Genomic DNA, 24347 nt, shown 5'->3' with positions numbered 1-24347 from the left:
CTAAAGCTACCAGTAAAATCGCATGTCCAATTTGGATATTTACCATAATTTAAATCATAACTGTAAAGATCCTCTCGATACTCATTCCATGGTTTCAAATCGAACTTTGCGTAGAGATGTTCAAAATTCACTGGTTTGTAATCTTTTTTCATGAAATCTTTCAAGGTGACTCTATTGCAGACAATTTCGTGTAATTTGGAAAATTGTATCAAAACGAAAAGAATTATCAAAGTTAGAATTGTTTTCATGGTGGCGACTAAGTTCCGACTAAACATTAAAACTATCTGTTTCTTTTCGTTTCTTAAGTTTGTTAATAGTAGAAAAACTTTTGCATTTGGTAACACTTCTTGAAATTACTTAACTGATATGAAATTTTGATGACTGTTTTGACTGAACTCGACATAAAACGTTGAAACTAATATCACAAACTCCCCCGCGGACTAACCGGTTTCTACTTTCAGTACGACTCGCACTAGACCTAGCGTGAATGCGTAAGTATGTGTTTGTGTGTTTGAGTGTCTGAGTTTGCATAAAAAAAAGGTAAAATGGCCGATTTTTTTCTGCGCACCTGTTTGATCCAAGCTTCCCAACTAGCCAATGTCCCGATTCACCCCGTTCCTTTGTTCCCACGAGTTCCCCCACACACCCAAGCATGCCTGTATATATAGTGTTATGGTTACTGAGAGCGCTGAGAGCGTGGCACGCACACAACACCGCGTACAATGCACACCACAATCTCACGCACACATTCGTACACGGTGTCACGGTGGGTCAAATTGAATTGTTTCTTTAAAAATTGAAAAAAAAAAACAATTCTCTTCGAAATAGGTATTTCTATTTTATTTTTGATGCTTGTGTTTTTTAATCCGGCTTAAATCTTTTTTGGTGCCTTCGTTATTCTCAAAGAAGCCATTTTTCAGCATAAGTTTGTCCATATAATTTTCCATACAAATTTGGCAGTTGTCAATACAAAAATTATTAAGAGCGAGTTTATCACCAATGTGTAATAGGTCGTATCGAGGTGCTCCGATTTGAATGAAACTTTCAGCGTTTGTTTGTCTATACATGAGATGAACTCATGCCAAATATGAGACCTCTACGACAAAGGGAAGTGGGGTAAAACGGGCTTCGAAGTTTGAGGTCCAAAAAACCTAAAAAATCTAAAAATTGCTCGCATTACCGTAAAACTTCATTAATTCCAACTCTCGTAGATGCATTTGAAAGGTCTTTTGAAGCACTTCAAAATGGGCCATAGACATCCAGGATTGGTTTAACTTTTTCTCATAGCTTTTGCAAATTATTGTTGAAAATTCTTTTTTTTTTAAACCTTAATTTCTTTTTGCAACAGCCTCCAACACCCATACTCCCATAGGTCAAAAGATAGGTAATTTTATGGACCATAAGCCTATGGTATTAACTTTTTGGCCAATCGCAGTTTTTCTCATAGTTTTTCGATTTTTCTACAACAAAAATTTTACAACGTTAGTTTTTGCCCTGTAGGCTTCCATAGCGGCACTTTTTGGTCTCAATTTTGTCATATTCGGAATCCTCGGAAAATTTCACGTTAGTTAGAAGTATTGGAGTGGCAAATTTGATTGGAAAAATTGCAATTTAGAATTAATTAAAATATTTTTTTTACAATTTGTTGGATTTGGGGTGGAACAGATTTTCGCCTACTTGATTGATTGAAGTATGGGTGTTTGTTGGCTGTGGCCAACGGGAGGATTCATCCGGTTTATTAATCACAGTCCGGGGACATTAAAACAAAGCTGTTTGCATGTCTTAGTCGGTATATTTGGTGGATTAATAAATTCCTGTAGCGGTAAAATACATATATTGTTTAAAAAATAGCCTTCTAAATGGAAAAACGAACTTACGTTTTTGCTCCCTAATGCAATTCGGTGGCTAATCGGCAAATCCGGTCGAGCTTGGTTTGGCTGAACTCATGATCATCTCTCATGGTTCAACGGGTTTTAGGTTATGTAATTTCACATAAAGCTAATTGAGGAAAAAATTGCAAAATTCATTAGATTTTAACCCCAAGTGGTTGCACTGAATAAATTACCGTTCTGAGAACAGAAAATTAAGGAAATTAGTAAATTTTAAAGATAATATCGCTGTGAAGCAGCACACATGGATTTCACTTCTGCTTCTTAACCAATTCGGATGACTTTTGGTCCAGCGCTCAAGTCAGATTGACAGTCGAATGCAGGTGACAACTGCATTGACTGATCAGGAGGTGCGTTAAGCGCTTCGGCGCGTAACAGTCCCCCCAGGTACACCGAACCAATCTGTGCGGTTTACCTTCCACCGCACCGAGTGTCCAGACGGCTCCAGGTGAAAATGATCAACGACGTCAAGCAATGAACTTGCGGGTGAAGGAGTCCATTCAGCAGGTGAGCAACCTTTCCTGAACGCAATCTTCATATAGCTCGTACTCACGATGATGTGTAGATCTGCGGTGTGTTGTGGTGTACTGGTTCTCGTGGTGATTGTGTGTGCGCGAACACTCTGTAAACAACTGATCCGATCTTGGTAGGTCTCCCGTTCAACGTTTACTTTCGACACAAGCATCAAATCGGGTCCCTTCGGCGGGTCAAAGTGAAGTGATATTCCTCGTGCGCTGCTGTTCCCGGTTAGGCTTGAAGGTACCAAAGTGTTCCAGCTGGACTGGAAATGTAGTCGAACTTGTTCAGCACCCCGTAGTACTGAGGCCTTCTGCTTGTAGATACAGCTCGCTGCTGAATTAATCGGTACGCGCAAGGTGTTGAAGTACGAGGTTTGGAAAAATCGCAGGTTTGTTCTGAGGAGTTTAGTCATCTGGACGACCGAGTTTCGCAGGTCGTTGAATTCGGTGTTGTCACATTCCATACTCACAAGCGACTGGGTTGGCCGGTTGGTTAGGCTCACTTGTGTGTCGTAGTATGATCCGAACGTGAACATTTGCCGATCTTTCTTGTTTTCCTTTTCGTGGTAAGTAGTCGGGGTGCGAGACAGTATTTGTGTCGTGATTCTTCCTTGTGTTAAGATCGGAAAACAGCTGATCGTCAGAGCTTGGTATTGGTAGCGGACGATACGACTCCGAACGATCGACCAAGCGTTGGCGGCACGGTAGACGTCGGTGTGATTGGTGGCCGTCCACAGATATTGTTGACCCGCGGATCGGTAATGTTGTTGGAGCTGGAAGCTGGCATTTTCCTCTTCCAGTTGTCCATCGTTGGTTGTTCGTGCGGAGTTGGCACGCTGTTTTGATTTGGCGACTTCTGTGTGCGGGGGTTGGCTGGCCGTCGAGCATGTTGGAGATGGTGTCCAGTACCATTTGCGCTGACTGGACGCTGGATTTGGCACATCAACTGGATTGAGTTTAGCGAGTGAAGTTTGACTCACTATTGCGCCCGATTGAGCTGGGTTTGAGTAATCCACGGTTGTCACTTGATGGTCAGATGGTTGGGCATCGGAAGAAACCCCAAGCAGTGCATACTTACGATTAAAAACGTCACGTTCCAGATCCAGTTTCTTCTTGAGCAGGTCTTGTTCTTGTTGTATTTTTTGAAGCTTGAGATCGGCAAGTTTGAGGCGAAACTTGAGGGAGGTTTTTGTTGATGTCGAAGGCGTACATTTGTTTGCTCGTGGACCTGGTCCAATGTCGGGCAACTTGTGCTGCAACAGTGGCCTGGCATGGTTTTGAACCGTGGGCTGAGGTGAGTGAGGGTGTTGAAAAACGGAGAAACTGGTTGATTCTTTGCTGATACTTGTAGCAGAAGGACGTTTCTGCTGACCAGCTGTTTGAGGAGTACATGAATGTGAGCTTGGCTTGGAGTGCCCGATCGCGATGCTGCATTTGGGCAAATTCCAGGCAAGGTGCTCGGTCTCATTTGGTACTCCAACACAGCTTTGGTGGCGTCTCAGCAGATAGGCATCAACATGCGTCGTTTCTCTGGCTTCTGGCCCTCTGCCAAAGCAATTAACAACGTGACCATGGTGACATGGCTGGATTGGGTTCGGCATTACCGGATTGGCCGCGTTTGCTCGTGTGCAAACGAATTTATTAAAATGTTGGCTGTGGCCAACGGGAGGATTCATCCGGTTTATTAATCACAGTCCGGGGACATTAAAACAAAGCTGTTTGCATGTCTTAGTCGGTATATTTGGTGGATTAATAAATTCCTGTAGCGGTAAAATACATATATTGTTTAAAAAATAGCCTTCTAAATGGAAAAACGAACTTACGTTTTTGCTCCCTAATGCAATTCGGTGGCTAATCGGCAAATCCGGTCGAGCTTGGTTTGGCTGAACTCATGATCATCTCTCATGGTTCAACGGGTTTTAGGTTATGTAATTTCACATAAAGCTAATTGAGGAAAAAATTGCAAAATTCATTAGATTTTAACCCCAAGTGGTTGCACTGAATAAATTACCGTTCTGAGAACAGAAAATTAAGGAAATTAGTAAATTTTAAAGATAATATCGCTGTGAAGCAGCACACATGGATTTCACTTCTGCTTCTTAACCAATTCGGATGACTTTTGGTCCAGCGCTCAAGTCAGATTGACAGTCGAATGCAGGTGACAACTGCATTGACTGATCAGGAGGTGCGTTAAGCGCTTCGGCGCGTAACAGTGTTGGAGGCTGCTGCAAAAAGATATTAAGGTTTTAAAAAAATCCATTTTTAACAGTAATTTGCAAAAGCTATGAGAAAAAGTCAAGCCGATTCTGGATGTCTATGGCCCATTTTGAGGTGCTTCAAAAGACCTTTCAAATGCATCTACGAAAGTTGGAATTGATGAAGTTTTACGGAAATGCGAGCAATTTTAAGATTTTTTATGTTTTTTGACCTCAAACTTCAAAGCCCATTTTACCCCACTTCCCTTTGTCGTAGAGGGCTCATATTTGGCATGAGTTCATCTCATGTATAGACAAACAAACGCTGAAAGTTTCATTCAAATCGGAGCACCTCGATATGACCTCTAGAACAAACCGAGCAGAATTTAAAAATACTGCCTCTTAATAAAAATCAAAAATCTGTATCTTTTAAAGGAATTTTTTGATCGATTTGATGTCTTGGGCAAAGTTGTAGGTATGGATAAGGACTACACTGAAAAAAATTATAGACGGCGAAAAAAAATTTGGTGATTTTTAATTTCACTTTTTGTCACTTAAAACTTATTTGCAAAAAAACATTGATCTTGCAAAAAGTGGATCGAAGTAAGCCTCGCGTGCGCGCGGATTGAAAAAAAAAAAATCGCTGTCAATTTCCTCCTACAATTTTGTTTCAAGAAGTGCGAAAAATTGCCGTTATTTCTGCCGATATCCAGTGGAGAAGGTAGTGGTCGCGGAAAAGGCGTCCTGACGGTGGATTCCAGCGTGACCTGTGACCAGCGAGCCTGTTGCAAAAAATTTAGCTGCTTTCCGGATTTCAACGTCAACGTTTCCTGGTAGCAACTCATCGGCGGATGGTGATCTTCATCCGGTGCGTTTCCTCGGACAACCATTGGGTCCGTCGGTGACGTGTTCAAACTCGGCGAAAATTCGTATCATCACCATCTGGCTGTTTCAAGTTTGTCGACGGATCTCAAGTTAATCAAATCGGACCACTCCTGATACTGAAGATGAAGCTGGTATTGAAGATACATAATTTGGTGAGCCCGTTCTTGTTATAATACAAAAAAAACTTTCATTTATACGCTAACATTCACTCATTCCACTCAAGACTAACTACGCCAATTTCCACTAAATACGCGGTAGGGTGTTCCCTTGGTCGTTCGCTGTGAGTTGTGGATTGCCTGCTTCTCTAATGAAGGTTCGACTAGGGGGGCATGCTTATTAATTTCTCGTCGCTCCATACCCTCAGTGACGTGATGGGAACAAGGGCGTCTATGCAAAGTATCCCTACACCCGCTACAAATTTCCGGCGCTTGGGGAGAGAAGCGGGAAACCATTTTGTTCTATGCGCCGGTATTTGTAGCATTAAAATTCGTGCAAAAAAACTTATGCACGTAGGTGTACAGATTATGGAGTAAAAGATGATCGAATTGTTCACCTAGCGCTCACATGTGTTCCAGGACCAAGTTGCCTGCGGGTATGGGGATCATACATACATACATTAGCCTGTCCCATTTTGAGGTCATGTCGAGGAATTTCAGGTGCTCACTTCTTAAATGATAGATTATGATGTTAGGAACAATGTTTTCTTAGACAAGAAAAAATAATAAAATACTTTCTCGCACCCCCTAGTCGATTTACTAAAAAAAGTCACTTTTTTGAACAAATTTTCTAAAATCGCTTGGAATCAATACAAAAACTGCTTCGATCAGGTGTGTATTATCTTCAAACGATAGGTTTTTGTCCATAGATTAAGATGCACTATCAATATTGGACCAAAATTTAAGTTTTTGGACTCTCCCAGGCGGATTTGTGTCGAAAAAATCGCATTTTTTCGAAACTTTTTTCAGAAATGTTCATTTAATTTAGGGTAGCCTATTTTTCCCAGTGAAACCAATGCATGCAGCTTGTAGGAAATTTCATGGCGAACATTTTTCCTTCTGAGAAAATCCAATTTCGACACTCCAGAGCCGAGATATTTGTGTTTTAGTGAGGAAAAAAGAGGCAATTTTCAAAATTTCTCAAAATTCAGAAGCAAGGCCTACTAATTACACGATGTAGCAAGCATATGTCTCAAAGGTCAGGGTATGCTTTTTTATAGTAATTTTGGCCGCTGAATCCGAATCTGAAATCAAATTTCGTGTAAACAGTGATGTTTTGGAGCTACACCCTTTTGGAATGTTATTTGCGTGTTTAAGAGGCAGTTTTTGTAAATATTGCTCGGTTTGTTCTAGAGGTCGTATCGAGGTGCTCCGATTTGGATGAAACTTTCAGCGTTTGTTTGTCTATACATGAGATGAACTCATGCCAAATATGAGCCTCTACGACAAAGGGAAGTGGGGTAAAACGGGCATTGAAGTTCGAGGTCCAAAAAACATAAAAAATCTTATAATTGCTCGCATTTTAGTAAAACTTCATCAATTCCAACTCACCGGCTCCGTGGCTTAATGGTTACGGCTTCTGCCTTACAAGCAGAAGGTTCAGGGATCAAATCCCGGTCGGTACCTTTAAAATTTTGAATCAGAAATTTGAACTTTGAATATGAACAAAAACGAAAATGAATCAGGTGGGATTCGAACTCACGCCTTTGGATTGGTGGTCTGGGACGCTAAGCAGTCGGCCATCAAAAGGTTTTACACTCTAGCAGTGAAATGATCCGTAGTGTTGAAACATGTTACCTTATCATAATAAATACGCGCTGATCCCTGATTTGCCTGACGGGATTGGAAGTCTAAATATAGATCGAGTTTCCTTCAGATGCTTGCTTCTATGTTCAGGCGGGGCCGAACAATGCCCAGCGACCTCGGAATTGGACCGCAAGGAGCTCTGTCATTCTGAAACGGGTCGTTGGAAGCAGCGTGAGGGCTATCACCACCTAATACCCGGGACTGAGATAAGTTGTATCAGCATTCGGCATATACAAAGTCTGATGCAAATTATACTTTCCCATAATATCGCTACCGGTTAGCGGGTATTGGACACACACAAAAAAACTTCATCAATTCCAACTCTCTTTGATGCATTCGAAAGGTCTTTTGAAGCACTTCAAAATGAATGAGCCATAGACATCCAGGATTGGTTTAACATTTTCTCATAGCTTTTGCAAATTACTGTTAGAAATGGTTTTTTTTAAACCTCAATATCTTTTTGCAACAGTCAGCAACACCCATACTCTTTTAGTTCAAAAGTTAGGGAATTTCATGGACTATAAGCCTACGGTAATAACTTTTTGGCCAATCGCAGTTTTCCTCATAGTTTTTCGATTTTTCTAGAACAAACATTTTACAACGTTAGTTATTGTCCCATAGCATATTCGAAATCCTCGGAAAATTCAAACTTCAATGCCCGTCTTTACCCCACTTCCCTTTGTCGTAGAGGCTCATATTTGGCATGAGTTCATCTCATGTATAGACAAACAAACGCTGAAAGTTTCATCCAAATCGGAGCACCTCGATACGACCTCTAGAACAAACCGAGCAATATTTACAAAAACTGCCTCTTAAACACGCAAATAACATTCCAAAAGGGTGTAGCTCCAAAACATCACTGTTTACACGAAATTTGATTTCAGATTCGGATTCAGCGGCCAAAATTACTATAAAAAAGCATACCCTGACCTTTGAGACATATGCTTGCTACATCGTGTAATTAGTAGGCCTTGCTTCTGAATTTTGAGAAATTTTGAAAATTGCCACTTTTTTCCTCACTAAAACTCAAATATCTCGGCTCTGGAGTGTCGAAATTGGATTTTCTCAGAGGGAAAAATGTTCGCCATGAAATTTCCTACAAGCTGCATGTATTGGTTTTACTGGGAAAAATAGGCTACCCTAAATTAAATGAACATTTCTGAAAAAAGTTTCGAAAAAATGCGATTTTTTCGACACAAATCCGCCTGGGAGAGTCCAAAAACTTAAATTTTGGTCCAATATTGATAGTGCATCTTAATCTATGGACAAAAACCTATCGTTTGAAGATAATACACACCTGATCGAAGCAGTTTTTGTATTGATTCCAAGCGATTTTAGAGAATTTGTTCAAAAAAGTGACTTTTTTTAGTAAATTGACTAGGGGGTGCGAGAAAGTATTTTATTATTTTTTCTTGTCTAAGAAAACATTGTTCCTAACATCATAATCTATCATTTAAGAAGTGAGCACCTGAAATTCCTCGACATGACCTCAAAATGGGACAGGCTAACATACATACATATAAAACTTATTTGCAAAAAAACACTATTTTTTATTATTGATATGTTTTAGGCGACATCAAATGCCAACTTTTCAGAAATTTCCAGAATGTGCAAAAAAAATCTTTAACCAAGTTATAAATTTTTGAATCAATACTGAATTTTTCAAAAAATCGAAATATTGGTCGCAAACATTTTTCAACTGCATTTTTCAATGTAAAATCGGATTTGAAATCAAAAAGTACTTCAGTGAAACTTTGATAAAGTGCAATGTTTTCAAGTTATAATTAGTTTTAGGTACTGCCCATGTTTGCTTACTTTTGATAAATATATTTTTGAAAAGCTAAGAAAATTCTCTATATTTGCTTTATTGAACTTTGCTGATACGATCCTTAGTTGTTGAGATATTGTCTTGCAAAGGTTTTAAAACAGGAAAATTTATGTTTTAAAAGTCTCATCCAAACAACCTACCATTTTGTAATGTCGATATCTTAGCAACTAATGGTTCGATTTTCAATGTTAAAATATGATACATTCGTGAAATTTTCCAATCTTTCCGAAAACAATATTTTAATTTTTTTAAATCAGGACTAACATTCCAAATGAGCCTTATATTTAATGTTTTGCCCTTTTGAAATGTTAGTCTCGATTTAATAAAAATTGGAAGAGGAAAAAAAATCAGGAAAGATCGGAAAATTTTCCTAATGTTTAATATTTTTTATTTTAACATTGAAAATTGAACCATTGGTTACTGAGATATCGACATTAGATAATAGTGGGTTGTGTTTGTGAGACTTAGAAAACATCAGTTTCCTGTTTTTAAATCTTTCCATAGCAATATCTTAGCAAGTAAGGGTCGTACCAACATATTTAAAAAAGCAAAATATAGAGATTTTCTCAGCTTTTCAAAAATATTTTTTTCAAGCGTGGGCAAACAAGTGTACTTATTTTGAAAAAATGAATAAATGAGACAGTTTTTAAAAAAGTTACTCAAAAATTATCAAAACATTGCACTTTATTAAAATTTCACTTCAGTACTTTTTGACTGCAAATTCGATTTTACTAATCTAATCTAATCTAATCAGACCCTAGCGCAGCCAATCTTTCGAAGGGATCCTGGAGAGTGCCTTAGGTTAGATGACGCCTAGCACTCTTCTTGTCAGTTATTAACATTTGTAGTGCGCCATTGCATCGGAATGCATTGACACATCACAAGCGTTAAAGCGGCCAGGCCTACTGCGTAAAGCCGTATCGCAGAGATGACTCGTAATTGGGTTGAGTTTGAGCACAGAGTGTTCGAACAACAACACAATTCTGAATCGACAGGGGAGGAAGAAGCGTGGGGACACACCACCATACGCTCCGAGATTTTGGATGTATTCGTTGGGAGCACCATGCTAAGAAGGTTTGGTACTCCGGGACCCTCTGGGATGGGACATTGTATTTCCACGAATGCCCTGGACACTATTCGCCGTGGTTATAGCGCCACAACTCGCTCTCTGTAACAGTAGTCCTAATTCCAGTCCAAGTTCACCAAGTCGTCATGGCCTAGTGGTTAGCATTTTTGCTTACCAATCCAAAGAACGGGGTATCGAACCCCGTCTCGAGTGACTTTGATTTTTCGTTCATATTCAATCATTTCTAATTTCTGTGTTCTAAACTTTCTCGTTGGGAGCAGATGGGCATCGAACCCAGAACCATTCGCTTACAAAGCGAACACCGTAACCAGTCAGCCACGGCCGCTCCTCATGACTGCAAATTCGATTTTACATAGAAAAATTAAATTGAAAAATTTTTGCGACCAATATTTGGATTTTTTTTATAATCCGTGTTGTTTCAAAAAATCATAACTCGGTCATAGATTTTTTGAACATTCCGAAAATTTCTGAAAAGTTGACATTTAATGTCCCCTAAAACACATAACAAAATGAAAAAAAAATCAAAATAGTGCTTTTTTGCAAATCAAGTTTTAGCGACAAAAAGTAAAATTCACAATCACAAAAATAAATTACCGTGTATCATTTTTTCAATGTAGTCCTTATCTAAACCTACAACTTTGCCGAAGAAACCAAATCGATCAAAAAATTCCTTCAAAAGATACAGATTTTTGATTTTTTATTTATCATTTTTGTATGGACAGCTGCTAAATTTGAATGGAAAATTATATGGACAAACTAATAATGCAAAATGGCTTTTTTGGAAATACCGAAGGCACAAAAAAAGATAACAAAAAAAATTGAATTGCTGATATTTCAGAGAATTGCTCAATTGAAAAATAATAATATTAAATTACTTGGAACAATTATTTGAGGAAAATGAAGAATTTCTTGCTTCAATGTGATTTTTACTATGTTGATTTGAATTCTAGTATTTTTTTAAATTTTATTGAGAACTTTGAATTTAAAAACATGATAATTTTCACAGCAAAAAAATAAATAAACAAAATAATAACTAAGCACTGTTGACAAGATAAAAGAGTGACACTTTGACCCACCGTGACCCGCACAGTGAAAATACACCACACCACACGGTGACTGTACATATGTTTTTCTTTTTTTGTTCTTTTTCTTCTACCCCTTCCCACCTCCACCTTCCCCAACACCCCACCCCACCCCACCGAAAACCCACCTCTAACCCCGTTTGCAGCACTCGCTATAACCGATTCTCTACATCTAGTGTGGAACTGGCGACGGTGTCCGTTTTCAGTGAACCTGCGAGCAGTACTCCTGCCTATGCCAACAACCGGCGCCACAAGCAACAGTCCTCTCGAAACAATTTCAAGCCAAGTTCGTCATCCCACAGCAGCTCGCCGTCATCGCCATCCCAACGAGATTCAGCGCCCAAGTACCAGCAGCAGCACCATCAGCAACAGCCGGAAGCCGACCGACGATCGTTCAAGCCGAACCTGCGACCGACCCCGCCGGAGGGTTCCGACTCCACCACCTCGACCAGTCTGTACAAGTTCAAGCTGAACCGATCGCCGGGCCGTTGGCAGTACAAGAGCCCACCGAAGCCGACGGTGAACATCCGCAAGCAGACCGGCGCGACGAAGCCCAAGGACACGGTTGAGAATCTGACGAACGCCCCGATTTCGGACACTTCCGTGCAGTACAATGAACTCACCCAGAATGGGGATGGGCAGCCGGAGAAGGTCGTCGATTCGGATGTGGATCTGGACCAGAGCGGATCGGTCAATGGGAACGTGCTGAACGATGCGGAGAACGATAACCAGATTGAGCGCCGGTATCCGGTGGAGACGATCAAGGTGGAGATTTCGACGCCGGTCGACTTTAAGGATACGTACTACGAGATTGCGACGATCAAGTCGCCGTACACTTTCCAGGTGAGTATGATTTTTGGGGAATTGTTCAAATCGACGCTGTCGGGCTATCTTCACGTTTGTCGCTTTTTGACGTTCCGAGAAAAACGCGTTTTAATGTTTGGCCTTGAATAAACAAAAACTAGGGCATGCAGTTTAAACAATAACAAACACATTTTGTTAGTCTGACCATTCTGTACATTGTCCCGAAGTTTGGTTGAATTTGGTTTCCGGAGTCTCGAGTTATAATTAAAAATGTCCACAATAGTCAGGCATGTACGTGTGTCAAACGCGTTCTGACTAAAATCCCTTTGGCCAGTTGTCGCACTTGCAGCAATTAGAATAATGCAGGATTGAAATCGAATTTTGGGAATCTGTAAAACGACTAACTTGCATCTCTCCTCTCCAGGTTGGCACCATAAAAAACACCCGCTACATCACCGTGACGTCAACGTTCGAGAAGACGCTGGAGCAGGAAACCGCCACCATCACGCCCTCGCTTACGGAACCCCTCACGGAGAACATCCTCGCCACGACCAGCCACATCGACAAGGAGAGCAACCTGCTGGACTCCAGCATCGCCACACTGCCTGCGATCACGCTTTCCGGTGATACCGAAACTCCCCCGCTGGAGACGCTCACGGAGACGTTCAGCACGACGCAGGAGATGCTCAAGACGCACATCTTGCCGGTGATTCGGGACGGCACCGATACTACGAGCTACACGCTGATTCAGACTTATCACGTTACGAGGTTGGTGACGGCGACGAAGACGCTGCCGCCGATGGAGTTGTACCAGTTTGTGCCGTCGAAGACGCTGAATGAGTTCAACAGTCGGTTGGACGAAGCTGGGTCGGAATTGCATCTGGAGTTGGAGTTTGGCGATGAGAACGATGAGGACGAGGACAAGCCGAAGCGAGAGCGACTGCCGTCGGATTTGGATCTGTCGAGCATTGGGTCGGACTTTGATTTGAGCGAGGTTGACAAGACTAACATTCCGGAGAAGTTGCGGCCGAAGAAGAAGGTTTCGTCGCAGAAGGACGCCAACAAGATCACGACCGAGGCTCCGGTCACAACCCCGAACTTGACTCCGGATCAGCTGCAGCAGCTGGCGCTGCTTCGACTGTTGAACCCGGCTGCCGCCGCTCAAATCCCGTCGGTCATCACTTCGTCCAAACCGATCGTCAAGCTGGAAACCGTGTTTGAATCGCACGTCCTCCCCATCATCAACGGTGCCAACACGATCTTCAGCACCATCTCCCGCCCCATCGGAACCATCACCAAGACCAGCTACGAGGTCGTCACCACGACGCTGCCATCGCTCCCGATCCCGCCAATCCCCCAACTGAACCCCTTCCAGATCCAGCCGACCCAGCAGCTCCAGCTCCAGTCGACCCCGGTCGTCACGCAAACCGTCGTCACCGAAACCAACAGCAAGATCCTGAAGCTGACGTTCGGCGCCAAGACCGCCTACACTACGCTCTACTCCACGAAGGTCGTCCCAACCCAGCTCACGACCTACTTGACGCAATCCGTGGCCGTCCAACCGACGGCGGCCGCCTTCCCCGGGTACTTCCCGGCGCCGTACGCACCCTTCCCGTACGTCGGTTAGGAACATCCCACCCCAAAACCCCACTCTAGGCTAGAATAACGAATTTAGGACAAAATATTTTAATTACGAAACCCTCCAACTATCCACACTCTAGAATTACGGTCGGGAAGATACGAATCGCGCGAAACACGCGCAAATTGATCCCTTCCGGGGTGCGTGACGCGGGCGAGCAGCAGTGTTGCCAGACGCAAATTTACCCTTTTTCTGCGCCGGAAGTGGCTTTGGAAGGAAAGAGTCTCAACTATGGGTTGATTGTGGCCATAAATTGGCCTTTGGCGTGACGTGAAGAGAACGTTGAGGAGTTGTTGTTGCGGCAAATTATAGGTGTGTGTGTGGGTAAGTTGGAACTAGATAGACGTCGAGGGGTGCAACGATGGAGTTGAGAACTTTGGGTTGATTGGAAAATAGATTTCAATCGATTTTTCAACTGTAGAACGATCGAAACATTTAAAATTGTTGATTTCGGTGAAATTCTACCGAAATTTAGTAGCAAATTTTATATTCACCACAGAGTTACACATATTTGACAGTTTCTATTGTTTGGTGCTTTGGTTCGCTCTCAACAAGATGGCTCTTGCAAGATTATTTAAGAATTTCAAGTAAAATTATCCAAATTAACGTATTGTGAAATCACAGCCAAAAAGATGAGGCAAATCTATCCTAATTTTCATAAATCCACACTTGAACTGATATTTTGAAACATCAAAAACTCACCACGGCAATTATAAATTCACCACAGCTCGTTTGACAGTTGCCTCAATGTATTTCCGTGTTGCGCGCACTCACAACTAGATGGCTCTAGTGATAAATTATTTTAGATTATTTTTCTACATGTCCCACTATTGTTTATTTGTTAGCCGGCAGTCAGCAATTTGCTTAAATTATTAAATTTGTTCACAAAATGCTTGAAATATCATTTTGTTTAAATATTTTATTATATGTATATGGAATGCTATTCTTGCTTATCTTTTTTATCTAACAGTTTGAACAGGCTTATTATAATTATAATATTATAACTTTTGTAAATAAAAGTGCATCCCTCACACACCTTATTTTAACTGACATTTTTATGAAAGGAATACACTTTTGTTTACAAAAGTGATGTGCCCTTTTAAAATGTTAGGTTCCAAGTTCAACATGATTTAAACAGTTTAATTGAATACTTTTTTTTAGAAGTGTTTCAAGTTTCGTAAATCGAAATGTCAAATAATTCTTTTGATTGGCAAATATTAAATTTTAAGTTTATTTTCCAACGTTGATTCATTTACTTAGTTTACCTATCTTGTTTCCTCTGTCAGAGAAAAGACTATAGTTGTTAATTTACAAATTAAGTTCAACAATTTCAAATTACTGAAACCAAATTTTCAACCCTCAAAATTCAAAATTTTATTTTGCTTGTTTTAAATTCTTTAAACAGTAATTCAAATGACATTTTTCAATAATTTTTCATGATTTTTAATCTATTATTGGGTCAGTTCCAATTTTATTTCAAGTTTTTGTCCCTCTACCCTTAAAAAATTTGCCAAAAAATCAAAAAGCCATCGAAAAAAATTAAATTTGCATTGGAAAACAAGTGAAATTGATCGTAAACTATTTAGAATATATTTTGTAACGTTTTTTCGTGCACTTTTATATAAAATTGATGTTGATAACGTCATGATTCGAAATCCGGACACTTAGTACCATATTATTTTTGTTATAGCTGGCAAAAAATCATGAAATAAGTTGGAAATGTAGAAATATCATCAGGATTTAGTATAAACAGTCAGTTTTAGGAGACTGCATGCAAAATATGCCTTTTCTAACAATTTTTCATCAGAATTTGAAAACTAAAATGATTTGTTGTGCTTCGAATCCCGGACACTGTTAAAAGCTGATTCGAAATCCGGACACTCGATTTTGCTTATGAATCGCACAAATTTGGACTGAAATGTTAGTGAATGGCATTCTTTAGGTCTCAAATAAGCTGTTAACATCAAAATAATCGATAGTTTATATAAAAAATGGCTAGAATTTAAGAAAATCAAAAACATAAATTTCTGCTTTGCCTTCCCGGTGCTTCGGACGCCTATGAAATATTTCCGTTGAAATGTTTCGCATTTTTGGTAAACTCATATTTTTATTTAATTTAATTGTGTTGGCATTAACTACAGCGTCCAAACAAACTTTAAATGAAAGTTGATGTTAGAATTCATCAAATAACACAGTTTTGACATTCATAATGCGAACTTATATCCAAATAATTGATAAAGAAAGTTGAAGTGTCCGGGTTTCGAAGCGTCCGGGAATTCGAATCATGACGTTAAGTCTTCCACAAATTTGAAATTTTGAAAGAGTAGTTCAGGAAGCAAAAATTTGTGACAGTAGAAATGCGCACTAGTTTAAATAAAATTCAATTTTGTGACAGTAATATTGTTTCAATTTTTTTTTTGTACTTTTGTTCAGAAATCATAAAAAGGTTTTAAATATTAAATAAAGACTTTTCTTGTCTCTCTCTCGACTTCGGCCAAAGCTGAGGGACAAAAAATCAAATTTGTACTTGTAATATTATTTAAAAAAAATCAGTAAAAATATTTGAAAAATTCAAATAAAATGTTATGAAAAGTATTAAACTTGTCAAAAACAAAAATGTAGTCCATAAAAAAATTTGTTTTTGACCCTATATTCTGAGCAAAATTTCCTGGTTATGTTCAAGATTTGTCATATTATCGATTATCCAAATTTTAAGATTCACGATTCAAACACTTTGATCGGTGATCTTAATTTGTAGGCTTCTCAAAAAATTTAGAAAATTCTTGCTAAAAAATGGAATAAAGCATCAGAAATTAAAATAAAAATCTCAAATTTTTAAGTGTGTCAAAAAAGTTGAAATTGAAACCTAAATAATTAAAAATTGTTTTATGTAAACAAAATTAAATTAAAAAAATATTTAAAAAAAATATTGGGAATCTTGAAGTTTATATGTTTTGATATGGTTAAACTAGCTCGATTATCCGAAGTAAATTTTTTTTTTGTTTTTTTTAGTTCAATTATTTGACATTTTATGGGACTTCAAGTAATCGAGTCATAAACATACTTTTTTCGCATTTTTTTATTTTAAAAATTTAATTCCAATTCTGTGACCCCATTTAAAGCAAACTTGAGTTGTTAATTGCCTTTTAGCTTGCCAAATACATTTTTCAGTATTTCTACCCCACCATTTTGGCCACCATCTTGGATTTAAAAATTCTATGTCAGTTTAGACCATGTTTGGGGTTATGTTCAAGCTTAACTTTAAAAATTTTTCGAGGCCTTCGGATAATCGAGTCTGAACTTTAGTTACTCATGATGAATTTGTAGATTGCTTAATATTTATATATGTTGGTGACATGATTTTTGTTTGAAATTACTAGTTTTTTGTAATTACTTCGTATTTGTGATTATGTTTTGAAAAATCAACACTTTTTTGGATTCCCATTATTTTCTTGACAATAATGAATAAAAATATATAAAATATAAATTATTTCTGTAAAGTTATAAATAAATAAAATAAAAATACTTACCAATTTAAAGCAGTTATCTCTTTTCCTCACCAACAACACTTGATCACTTCACATCAAGTTTCACCACGATATCCACCTCTGAAAACTTCAATTTGACGTCCGCAATCGAGGTGAAACACCTCGGCAGACCCCTCTCAACCCCCTGAAAAAAAGTCCGATTTGCAACGCACGAATGACTTATGGGCAAACGAAGGCAAACGCACCAGACAGGTGGTACCACCCTCCATTTTCCCTTCAAAGAAGCCTATTCTGATCCAATCTACTTTTATTTTTTGCACGTTACACCCTCAAGTTTTTACCCTCTTCGTGACTTCCAGTGGAGTTCTTTTTTTGCTCGTCGCGGAAGTAAACGCCGGTGGGTGGGTGGCTAATAACAACAACTATAATTTCGAACCGAGCGGTGGAGTTCTAGGACCATCGTAAAAGCAGGTGCTTATTCCACTGCCGACGCCGCTGTTTATCAACATAAATTTACTTGATGTACGATTATCACTTGTTTATGGGCTTTTCCGAGGAGTTTTTAGCCGCTCCATTTGGAGGGGGCGGATCCTTTTACGAGCTCTTTGGGATCGCTTTTATTTTGAGAAAGGGAAGAAATTGATCTATTTTTATCAGAATTTGAACCAATCGCAAGTAGTTTTGGTTAGGAACAAAAAAAAAACACAAATCTAACATCCCCACAAGATGCTAACCCAAAGTTTGGCCATTCACCGAACAAAGTCGCAACACAATAGTTGTCCTTCACAAACAATAAAACGAGTGAAAGCTTCTTCTTTTTGCCAAGAGGAAAATTCAGAACAAAAAAGTAGCATCATCATCCAAAGGAAAAAAAAAGACGAGCACTGGTCGTAAAATAAAACCAAATGGCTAGAAGTTTTAGCAATTGCACACCCGGATGATGGTGGCGCGTTATCCTTTCGTTCATTACCTCCAGATCCTACGCTGAAGAGCAACGAAGGAGTTTGATGTGCTTTGGTTCAACAGCTTCTATTGCCCGGGATTGGATCGTTGAGCTTTTGATGGACTGGAACGAGCAGTTTGTTTCCCTTCCTTTTTTGTGTGATGAGGCAATTGATGGTGAATTGCTTTGGGATTGAGTTGAGAATTTCTAGCCTTTTTTATTTCCTAACTCTACGTTTAAAAAAAAAATAGTCTAATTGAACTCTAATTTGACAGCTTGACAGAATTGACAGATTGACAGTACTTACATTTCTTACATCAGCTACTCATTACAGGTTGCAACACTTCACTTCAAATTATGTTCAGCAAGCTGCAGAGCAACTTTGAATTTGAAGTCCGTTTTAGAGGGGACGATTTCTTAAAATCGCCCAAATGTATGCTATTGGTCGAGCTCTTCCCAGCTACTTCCAACTAATTGCTCCCGACTACTTACCCGAAACCATTGTCCCACGAGACAACACCACAAAACTGTCCTCTCATCACACTTCAAGCTTTGACAAAGTCCCTGCCCAAAAATGTCTTCAACCCCTTCGAGGGAAAAAAAAGACGACAAAACAACTCAGCAGTCACCAGCTGGCCCCCGTTAAAAGGGTTCCAGTGTCCTTTGGCCCTACGCTCGCTCCCTCACCGCTGCTGTCGGTCGGTTGTTTACTTCGGAGAGACACCCGACCGAGCAGCGACAGCAAAGTGCCATTTGTCACTTTTTGAGAGGGCCAACAACAGCAGCCACTTTGTAATGGGTGATGGGACCAGCAAAGCGATGTATTGTCTTGGGAAATGGGTGGGGAAACTTTTGAATTTTTTGCATGAGTTGTTTCGTCTTATTTTACTTAATATCTGTTTTCTGATTAACATGTTTTTTCTTCGATTTTCGAAATTTTTAGTAAACTACTTTTTTTTAGATTTCATGTTTGAGTTTTTGATATTTCAAACAAAACAATGCGCCAAATAAGAAGTCTAAACAACCAGCCTGTCTTGGTCACGATAGTTGATGTTTACATAACAAAACGAACAGAATGGACTGATGTTGTAAACGCTTCAGTTTCGCCAAGGTATTATAGATTTGAGCTCGCTTAACAAGCTTCAATCGACAGGATTAAATTTAAATGGTTTTTCTGTGAAAGAATCCAGTTGTAAAATTATACTTTTGCATAAAATTAAATAAAATTCAAATCATTCAGTTGGAACGTGTTCAGGGAGCCCAAATCTATCATAACTTGACAAAAGCAAAGCATTTACTGACATCAACTTTAAAAATGTCGGGTAGTATTCACACTTCGCCTTTGCCCTGGATACAGATACAACGTGAACATAAAGTGAGGCAAAATTACATTGAAAACTAGGTAATATTCAGCTATAGCCTTTCCAACCTTCTGAAGTTCAATTTTTAGCTGTGTAAGATAGATTATAAAAGATTCAAAACATTTTTTGAATATTTTAATTTGCTTAGTAAAATTTCTTAAGAGTCAAAAAGACTCAAAACTTTTTCTATCACACATAAAAAAATGCTAAATTTTGGTAAAATATTAAATTATTTAAAAAGCATGTTTAACTTTTTTTGTGGAATAAATAGAATTACACATGGAGAGATGTAAATTTACACATTTTTTTTAGTTAATATTACACACATTTTCTTACACATAATTTGCCCACATTCCTAGATTTGATATCATGACAATTTTATGAACTGTTTATAACTTTTGTTCTTTTTTCAATTTCAATGTTTAATTTAAATTCATGTTTTATTGGTAATTAATCAAGATGCAATAAGTTCTTTTGCAGTAAAAATAGTGTTTTGGATTTTCTTGCAGTTGTGTGTTGCAAAATAGTCCACTCTGGAACAATTTTTGCTTTAACTAATGCAGTACGAAACAAAACATAGTAAAAGTTTGGAATTCAAAAAGGGAAATTTTATGATTTGCTCAAGTGATTTCAAACTTTCTGAATGTTGTTTAATTTTCAAAACCCGTTTGAGTAAGCATAGTGAAAAAAAAGATCAATAATTTTTATAACCTCTTTTTATGTACATTTATGAGGTTATTTTTAGCGTGTTCTTTGTTAATTTACCTTTGGATTATAAAGAAACTGTGAAATCAAGATTAAATTCTCAAAACAACCCGTGAGTCATAAGTTTTAGTTACAATTATTTATGAAAATTTTAAGTGATCTGCAAAAAAAAGTAAAAATGCATTCAAAATGTTAGCTTCCTTAGCGAATTTTTAAAATCGGAGTATTTAAAAAAAAATACAGTATTTTATGAAAGTTTGAGTGTTTCAACATAAAAATATCTAGTAAACTGAAAATACAAATCAAATTTCGTTTCGGTTGGTACCCATCTTTCGATTCATGAAAATTTGATTGTTTTCGAAAATTTACAGAATTTTGTGAAAATTTAAGTATTAAAAAAATTCAATGAATGAAAAAAAAAACTGTAAAAATGTTACTTCTTTTGATACCCATTTTGCAACTTATGAAAATTTGAGTACTAAAAAACGGTATTTTGCATTTAAAAAAAAACTCGAATAATGTGAAAATGCTTAACAAATTTTGCATCGTTATGATAGTAATATTGATAATTTTTAAATTTTAGTATTTTGGAATAAATTAGATATTTTGTGAAACTTCAGGTATTTTCCAAATAAAAAAACTCTGATAATGTGAATAACCATACAAAAAATAGCTTCGTTTGATACCCATTTTACAAATTTCGAAAATTAGAGTGTTTTCTTAAAAAATACGTAATTTTGTAAAAATGTTTGTATTTTCAAAAAAAAACTCTAACGAAGTAAAAAAAATACAAAATTCCACCTTCTATTCAAATTTTTAAAATTTGAGTATTTTTGAAAAATACAGTATTTTGTGAAAATTTAAGTGTTTCTAAAAAAAAACTCTAATCACCTGAGAACACATATCTAATTTTGCCTCGTTTGATACCCAATTATAAATTTTTTAAGTGTTTTCGAAAAAATACGAAATTGTGTCAAAAATTTAAGTATTTAAAATAACTTTAATTTAGTGAAAAACAAACAAAATGTCGCTTCGTTCGATAACAATATTACAAACCATGAAAAGTTGAGTAGTTTTGAAAAAAAAATATTTTCGAAAAAATAACTCTGATTATGTGAAAATGCATAAAATTTTTGCATCGTTTTGGTACCCATATTGCAATTTATGAAAATTTAGGATAGCAATATTGATAATTTTAAAATTTGGAGTTTTTTCTAAAAAATACGGAACTTTGTGAAAATGTTAGTATTTTCAAAAAAAAATACTCTAATGGAGTGAAAGAACATACAAATTCAACTTTCTATGCAAATTTCGAAAGTATGAGTGGTTTTGAAAAATACAGTATTTTGTGAAAATTTAAGTGTTTCTTAAAAAACTCTAATCATCTGAAAACACATATCAAATTTTGCCTCGTTTGATACCCAATTATAAAAATTTTAGTGTTTTCGAAAAAATACGAAATTGTGTCAAAAATTTAAGTATTGAAAAAAACTTTAATTTAGTGAAAAACAAACAAAATTTCGCTTCGTTCGATAGCCATATTGCAAACCATGAAAAGTTGAGTAGTTTTGAAAAAAAATTATATTTTCAAAAAAAATAACTCTGATAATGTGAAAATGCATAGCAAATTTTGCATTGTTTTGATACCCATATTGCATTTAAAAAAATGTATTTTGGAAAAAATGCGCTATTTGGTGAAAATTTTGGTATTATCAATAAAAAAACTCTGTAATGTGAGTAAGCATACAAAATTTCGCTTCGTTTGATACCCATATTGAAAATTATCAAAATTTGAGTACTTTCGAAAAAATACATTGTCTTGTGAACAATTCTGAGTTACTACATTAAAAAAATATTCCTAGTAAAACATTGAAAATTCAACTTGATTTGGTTGAATTAAGTCGATTTTAAAATGATTTTAAAAATGATTTATAGTCCATTATCTGCGATAATGTTACCGCTGATAGAATTATCGAAATAACGATAACGATAGCGACAGATTATCGACGATAAAGATAGAACTATCGAGAAAAGAATTGAAAGATTGACGGAATTTACCTTTTGCAACGAGGTACAAAAAACATTTGACAGGTAACATCAAACCTCATAATTTCAACAAAGTTAAGTTAAGACTTTTGAAGTCCGTTTGAATTTATAAAGCTATTTTTACAAATGTAATATTTCCTTTTTATTTCCAAAAAATATTAATATCAAAAGATTTTTTTTCCAAAAAAAAATCTGTTATTCGATTATAATTTCTGAGATTAAACCAACACAAATTATTTATTGAAAACCGTTCAGTGCCGTGAGAAATTGTGCTCCAAAGCATTTCAACTTGCTCTCAATTTGCAACCCTCTTTATTTTCCCCAACTCCAGAACGCATCAAAAAACCCTCTTGACTGCTGTTGCTCCAGCACTTGCACCTTCAAACTCCCCCCCCCCCCTAATTGACAGCTCTTTTGTGCCGTGGCACCTTTTTCCCAGCCTGTGAAGTCACCCCCACGTGTGAAGCGAACGCACCCCAAGGTTCGCCAGTGCAACCAAACACATCAAAGCAAACTGCGAGTTTTTCCGCGACGGGGAAGGAAAGTCACTCTCTTTTTATTCGCACCTCCCCTCTTGGAGGTTCAGAGTTCAAGTGTCAACTTCAACACACTCGCACTCAAAAGTTGTCGCGAGGGGGGTTGAAAAACACGACAACACAGGTGATTGCCTTTGGTGCATTACTTTTCTTTTTCTTCCGAGGGTTTGGTTTGGGAAATCGCGAGGAAAATGTGCGCGCCTTTTTGAAACTAACCAAGTGAGCGTTGAACGCAGCTTTGTTGTCATTGTTTCTGCGCGAAGGGTAAGTGTCACATTTGTGTGACACAATGAAGCTCCGTTTGATGGTGACAATAATAAGGGGGGAGGGGATGAAAATTGAGGTTTCTCCTTGTTGTGGTGGGTTTTCCCTCACTTGCGCTCAAGATCGAGGGGAGCTGCAACTGTCAAGGGGGCGTTTGGTTGAAGTTTTTGAAGGGGTTGGTTGAGGACTGAATTATTTGTTTGTAATTGTGTCACTTTTCACTTATGGATAAGTTTCCAATGTACTTTTTGAATGCATTGTTAAATTTCCAAATTATATTATAATTAAAACTAGAAGTTTTCGGGTTACAAGAATTTCGCATTCATCTTGAATTTTTCGTTTTAAATCTTTTAAAAATGAAATGAAGTAACGTAAAAACTCCTTCTAAATTAGTACAGATTATGTTTTTTTAGTTTCGCAAACATTAAAAAAAAGTGATAAACAAGGCCTGCCCAACGTACGGCCCGCGGGCCAGATCCGATGACCGGCCATTAGGGCTGTTCATGAAATATGAAATAAATAAATTGATTGTCTGTATTAAAAAATAAGCTTGAGATCATATTTTATCCTATTATAACAACATGCTTCGTGTTTGAATTTAATTCTTATAAATTCTAAATCGATATTTTTAAACTGAAAAATCGTGCAAGAAAACAAAGTTATCAATTTCGTAAAATAGTGAAATTTATGAAAAAAAACCTGGATTGTTGACTAAAAATGTAAAAAAAAGACACTTTATTTAAATTTCTTTCAGTTTTAGCTTTGTTTACTAAAAATTGAAGTTTTTTCTATTTTCTATTTTTTTTAAATAAATAAGTAATCAAAAACTAATGTATTTTTTCAGAATAAGTTTTCAGTGATCAAGTTTTTTTAAAAGCTTAAAAAACAAATTATTTATACTGAAAATAGATCGCTGCAAATATTTTTTAAAATATTAAAAAATGTCTCAAAATGAGTCAAGAAATTAGGGAGCAAAAAATATGTTTTTTCATAAAAAATGTGTTTACTTTTTCAACTTTTATCAAATATTAGTTACGGCCCGCGACTGCTTATGGGTAATTCTCTACCAACTCACACGAAATCGGGAAAAGTTGCCCCGACCCCTCTTCGATTTGCGTGAAACTTTGTCCTAAGGGGTAACTTTTGTCCCTGATCACGAATCCGAGGTCCGTTTTTTGATATCTCGTGACGGAGGGGCGGTACGACCCCTTCCATTTTTGAACATGCGAAAAAAGAGGTGTTTTTCAAAAATTTGTAGCCTGAAACGGTGATGAG

At 37.4% G+C, this 24347-nt stretch overlaps 2 protein-coding genes across 9 annotated transcripts in view; one reads left to right on the top strand and one right to left on the bottom strand.

Moving 5' to 3' along the window:
* LOC120416358 (uncharacterized) overlaps positions 1 to 17876 on the top strand; it is a 221116-nt gene extending 203240 nt beyond the window's left edge. For 2 of the 4 annotated variants that reach the window (XM_039578092.2, XM_039578090.2), the window contains 2 exons: positions 11433 to 12129; positions 12515 to 17876. In XM_039578092.2, coding sequence (XP_039434026.1) covers positions 11433 to 12129; positions 12515 to 13717 — 1900 coding nt within the window. In that variant the 3' untranslated portion in view covers positions 13718 to 17876. The remainder of the gene's footprint in view (positions 1 to 11432; positions 12130 to 12514) is intronic. The other 2 variants (XM_052708808.1, XM_039578091.2) reach the window with 2 other exon arrangements.
* Positions 1718 to 4613, bottom strand: LOC120416359 (uncharacterized). 5 transcript variants are annotated; one of them, XR_005605335.2, is made up of 3 exons: positions 2066 to 4613; positions 1878 to 1998; positions 1718 to 1814 (listed from the first exon to the last, which is right to left on the bottom strand). XR_005605335.2 is itself a non-coding variant. In XM_039578095.2 (3 exons), exon 3 carries the CDS (start codon positions 4081 to 4083, stop codon positions 2245 to 2247), a length of 1839 nt encoding a protein of 612 aa, XP_039434029.1. In that variant the 5' UTR covers positions 4084 to 4167; positions 4231 to 4351; positions 4419 to 4613; the 3' UTR covers positions 1725 to 2244. The 5 variants fall into 5 exon arrangements, 2 of the variants coding, with proteins under 2 accessions (XP_039434029.1, XP_039434028.1); XM_039578095.2 differs by having other exon boundaries at positions 1725 to 4167; positions 4231 to 4351; positions 4419 to 4613; XR_005605333.2 differs by having other exon boundaries at positions 1878 to 4613.
* Positions 17877 to 24347: the final 6471 nt, after the last annotated feature.

Source organism: Culex pipiens, chromosome 2 (assembly GCF_016801865.2).
Source record: "Culex pipiens pallens isolate TS chromosome 2, TS_CPP_V2, whole genome shotgun sequence".
Taxonomy (NCBI): Eukaryota; Metazoa; Arthropoda; class Insecta; order Diptera; family Culicidae; genus Culex; species Culex pipiens.
Note: the sequence above shows the minus strand (reverse complement) of the source record. Positions and strands in the feature narration are given on the sequence as shown.

Coding starts and splice junctions, on each gene's coding strand:
- LOC120416359 (XM_039578094.2), bottom strand. CDS start 4,083: ATGAATCCTCCCGTTGGCCACAGCCAACATTTTAATAAATTCGTTTGC.